At 46.8% G+C, this 5,177-nt stretch overlaps 1 protein-coding gene and 1 non-coding gene across 2 annotated transcripts in view; both read left to right on the forward strand.

Annotated features, from left to right (window-relative positions):
* The window catches only part of NMT2 (N-myristoyltransferase 2), a 61,497-nt gene that overhangs the window by 32,099 nt on the left and 24,221 nt on the right, over positions 1-5,177 (forward strand). Inside the window, 4 exon segments of the mRNA XM_017529801.2 lie at positions 479-623; positions 3,587-3,705; positions 3,808-3,899; positions 4,019-4,135. Coding sequence (XP_017385290.1) covers positions 479-623; positions 3,587-3,705; positions 3,808-3,899; positions 4,019-4,135 — 473 coding nt within the window.
* On the forward strand, positions 704-825 carry LOC119471446. The gene has a single exon (XR_005200499.1). It is a non-coding gene; the product is annotated as a small nucleolar RNA SNORA26 (small nucleolar RNA).

Consider the following 5,177-nt stretch of genomic DNA (forward strand, 5'->3'; position numbering starts at 1 on the left):
CCTCCCTTCCCCTGTTCCCCTCCCCTCCCCTCCCCTCTCTTCTCTTCTGTGTTTCCATTCTAGAAATTCTTTCCCTCATCCCCTCATTGCTTCTGCAGAGCATTTACCCTGACAGTGCCCCCAAGTCTCGTGGCTGCCTGGCTGCTGGATGACAGTCATGCATGCATTGCACGTCTCCCCCCGAGGAGTAATACTGGGGACAATTTGTAGATGGATGGGAAACTGAAGCAAAGCATGCTTCAATTTAGATTCCCCAAACTGCCACAGCCCCACTGAAACTCTACAACTGTTACCCTTAACAGAAGTTTTGCTTCTATTTTCATGTATAACATGCAAGCCCATGGCCTTGAACGGGCTTGGCAGAGGATTGTTAGTGTTTAGGGATTGTGGTCTCTGAGGCAGATTCACGTGCATCTGCCCAAGTTTAAGATCAGCGGCCGCTCTCTCATGTTCTGTTTATCTGTCTTTGCTGTCGTAGAATCCCAGTGTCCCAATGCAGAAGTTGCAGGATATCCAGAGAGCAATGGAGCTGCTATCCGCATGCCAGGGCCCAGCCAGGAACATTGACGAGGCTGCAAAGCACAGATACCAGTTTTGGGACACACAACCGGTACCTAAACTAGGTATGCTTTTCTGCTTTCCTTTTTTATTCCCCAGAAACAAAGCTGGATGAACACCAACAGACAAACACATGCCCTTTCCTGTGCCCTTTTAAGGTTGACCCAGTGCTTTAAGAGGCTAACACAGAAGGGTACAGTAAGTCTCCATAAAACCCAGAGAAGAGACTGGAAATCTCCTCTTTGGATCCTGTCTGGAGTCACACCTGAAAAAAAGAAAAGAAAAACAAACACAGAGAGTTAATGTCGCATATGTCATTTGTTTCATACCACAGATTTGAAATCTATGCAAAAGGAATATTTTTCTTCTTAAAATGTCAGTATTAGGTGGTGGCATGAGCTTTCGGTAACAATTATTTTAGTTCAATTTCTATCCCAATAAAAACAGCCAATTTCCCCACACTTGAAACGTTACTAGTATTATTATGATTATTATTTTTTAGATAGGGTCTCACTCTGTCACCCAGGCTGGAGTACTGTGGCATGATCATAGCTCGCTGCAGCCTCCTCCACCTCCTGGGCTCAGGTGCTCCTCCCACATCAGCCTCCCATGTCACTGGGACCACAGGTGCACACCACCACACTGGTCTAACTTTTGTATATTTTTATAGAGATGCTGTTTCACTATGTTGCTTGGGCTGGTCTCGAACTCCTGGGCTCAGGTGATCTACCTGCCTTGGCCTCCCAAAGTGCAGGGGTTACAGGCATGAGCCACCACACCCAGCCCATTAGAGTATTTTTTTCTTTGAGATGGAGTTTTGTCTTGCTGTCCAGCTGGAGTGCAGTAGTGTGATCTCGGCCCTCTGCACCCTCTGCCTCCTGGGTTCAAGCAATTCTCCTGCCTCAGCCTCTTGAGTAGCTGAGATTACAAGCATGTACAATTCCTAGCTAATTTTCTATTTTTAGTAGAGACAGGGTTTCTCCATGTTGGTCAGGCTGGTCTCAAATTCCCGACCTCAGGATTTGTCTGCCTTGGCCTCCCAAAGTGCTGGGATTACAGGCGTGAGCCACTGTGCCCGGCCTGGAGTATTAAAAATGTATGTAAGGTTCCATGATGGAAGGACTGGGCCCCGAGGGTCCCTCATTCCGCATGTGTCTGTTGATCGTCTATTATTAAATGCCCCGCACTGCCCAGTACACACAGCTTGAAACAGTGGTGAAATGAAGGACGAAAGGTGGCCAGGCAGGGGTGGAGGGGCGACATACTGAGGTAGAGAAAGGCTTTAGTCAGGAAGAGATGCTGGGAGAAAGTGACACATGACACATAGCTTCTGTTGAGAATTCCAAGGGGCCAGTCCCTTGGGGACCAGAGGGCCTCAACCCGAGGGAAGGCACCAGGAAGGCCCTGAGCTGAGGCCAGCCCTGGGCAGCATGGCCAGATCACTAGGAGCAGGGGGCAGGGAGGGTGTGGAGAGGCAGGCAGCGGCCGTGGGGAAGAACCTGGGTTTCAGTCCTGCCGTGTTGGGAAGCTCTGCAGAGAATGACTTAGAAAAGACATCTTGGTGGAAATCACTAGGAATTGTGATGGCCTGCACTGTGCTGCTAGGGGTTCGGACGGGGAGAAGTAACCAGCCTTGAAATTATTTTCAGGTTTTGCCGGGAGGGGGTGGAGGTCACTGCTGCCCTTCCTCTCCCAGTTTGTGGAAATGCAGTAAAAAGAACAAACCTCCCAAGGCTGGCGTGTGAAACCTACGTTGCTTATGGCGGTGTGTAGATAAGGCTGCATTGTAGGCCTTGAGACTCAGAGAAAGTTTTGTCTTGTAATATCGTGTTTGTCATTGTATGACAAAGGATTTCTACTTTTATTTTGTTGTTTGTTTATTTATTTATTTATTTATTTTGAGATGGAGTTTCACTCTTTTTGCCCAAGCTGGAGTGCAATGGCACGATCTCGGCTCACCGCAACCTCCACCTCCTGGGTTCAAGTGATTCTCCTGCCTCAGTCTCCGGAATACCTGGGATTACAGGCCCCCACTCCCACGCCTGGTTAATTTTTTGTATTTTTAGGAGAAACGGGGTTTCACCATGTAGCCAGGCTGGTCTCGAACTACTGATCTCAGGTGATAGGCCCGCCTCAGCCTCCTGAAGTGCTGGGATGTGAGTCACTGCACCTGGCCTCTCCTTTTATTTAATTGGCAAAATAGGCCAGCCATGGTGGTTCTCACCTATAATCCCAGCACTTTGGGAGGCTGAGATGGGCGGATCACTTGAACCCAGGAATCTGAGATCAGCTTGGGCAACATAGTGAGACTCCATCTCTACAAAAAAATTAAACAATTAGCCGGGCAGGTGGTGTACACCTGTAGTCCCATCCACTCAGGAGGCTGAGGCAAGAGGATCACTTGAGCCCAGGAGTTGAAGGCTTCAGTGAACCAGGATTGCACCACTGCACTCCAGCCTAGCTGACAGAGTGAGACACCATCTCAAAAGAAAAGAAAAGAAAAATAATTGATGAAACAGCAATTATTTCACACCACTGCCTAGCTTTCTTGTTTCAGTTCAAAGGCACTTAATGTAACAGCAACTTTTTAAAGATTCTATGAAACCCACGTCAGGCGTGGTGGCTCACACCTGTCATCCCAGCACTTTGGGAGGCTGAGGCGAGCAGATCACCTACAGTCAGGAGTTCAAGACGAGCCTTGGCCAACACAGGGAAATCCCGTCTCTACTAAAAATGCAAAATTAGCCGGGGTGCGGTGGTGCATGCCTGTGATCCCAGCTACTCAAGAGGCTGAGGCAGAGAATTGCTTGAACCTGGGAAGCGGAGGTTGCAGTGAGCCAAGATTGTGTCACTGCACTCCAGCCTGGGCAATAAAGCAAGACTGTCCCAAAAAAAAAAATTATATGAAACCCAAGGGCCCTGAGTCTGATTTTGCTTATGTCACTGACCACTTTGGATGGTTAAAATACTTTGTCATTAAATATTCTCTCTTCTTGCCTTTCTTTTTCCTCTTTCTCTCCCTGTTCAGATGAAGTCATAACATCTCACGGTGCAATTGAACCAGATAAAGACAACGTTCGCCAAGAACCCTATTCTTTGCCACAGGGTTTTATGTGGGACACTTTAGACTTGAGTAATGCCGAAGTGGTGAGTGAGTAAAAACCTCTTAAATTCAACGCCTGCCTTCACACAGGTTGCTTCTGAGTTGGTTCTGAGCACCATGGATAGGACACTTCTTTTATCTTATAGCTCAAGGAGTTATACACGTTGTTAAATGAGAATTACGTGGAAGATGATGACGATATGTTTCGCTTTGACTATTCACCCGAGTTCCTATTGTGGTAAGTTTCGCTGGTCACGTATGTCGTGGATAGGTGCTGTTGAACTGGGGACTCCTGTGCCTGTTCCTGTATTCTTGGACAATAATTGGTGCCTGTTTTCTTGTCTATTGTGACCTCAGGGCTCTGCGTCCACCAGGCTGGCTCCTGCAGTGGCACTGTGGGGTCAGAGTGTCTTCAAATAAAAAACTGGTCGGGTTCATAAGTGCCATTCCAGCAAACATTCGGATTTATGACAGGTATGTGTTTAAGCTTGTCCATACTGTTTTTATGTGTTTCTTTTCCAAGAATTGCACTTAGAATAGGCCTTTAAAAATTACTGAATGCAGGCCTGGTGCAGTGGCTCATGCCTGTAATCCCAGCACTTTGGGAGGCCGAGGCAGGTGGATCACCTGAGGTCAGGAGTTCAAGACCAGTCTGGCCAACATGGTGAAACCTCATCTCTACTAAAAATACAAAAGTTAGCTGGGCATGGTGGTATGTACCTGTAATCCCAGCTACTCAGGAGGCTGAAGCAGAAGAATCACTTGAACCCAGGAGGTGGAGATTGCAGTGAGCTGAGATGGCACCATTGCACTCCAGCCTGGACAACAAGAATGAAACTCTGTCTCAAAAAAAAAAAATTACTGAAGTAAGCTGTTGATGGTCAGGGAGGTTGTGTATGTTTGGAGACAGAGGCTTTATGGAAACTCTCTGGTTTTGCTGTAAACCTAAAACTGCTTTAAAAAATAAAGTTTATTAAGTAGTAAAGAAAAAAAATATTGGACTGTGAACAAAAATAAAGGACAGTGGTTTCTTTTTCTTTTTTTCTTTCTCTGCCTCTCAGTCTCATACATGCACACACATGTATGTATCAGAATAAACGAAGCCTTTGCTGGGCTCGGTGGCTCACGTGTATAATCCCAGCACTTTGGAGGGGTTAAGGTTGGCAGATCACTTGAGGTCAGGAGTTCAAGACCAGCCTGGCCAATATGCCAAAACCCCATCTCTACTCAAAATTTAAAAATTAGCTGGGCATAGTGGTGTGCGCCTGTAATCCCAGCTACTTGGGAGGCTGAGGCATGAGAATCACTTGAACCTGGGAGGCAGAGGTTGCAGTGAGCTGAGATTATACCACTGCACTCCAGCCTGAGCGACAGAGCAAGACTCCATCTCAAAAACGAACAAAAAAAATCACTTAAAATTTTTTTAGGGGAGATAAAGCTTTCTCTCCATAGGATACATTGCATTTTTACTCTGGGTCTCCAGTCCAGAAAGTCAAAGATCCAGCCATGAAAGTCA

Source organism: Cebus imitator, unplaced genomic scaffold (assembly GCF_001604975.1).
Source record: "Cebus imitator isolate Cc_AM_T3 unplaced genomic scaffold, Cebus_imitator-1.0 Scaffold61, whole genome shotgun sequence".
NCBI lineage: Eukaryota > Metazoa > Chordata > Mammalia > Primates > Cebidae > Cebus > Cebus imitator.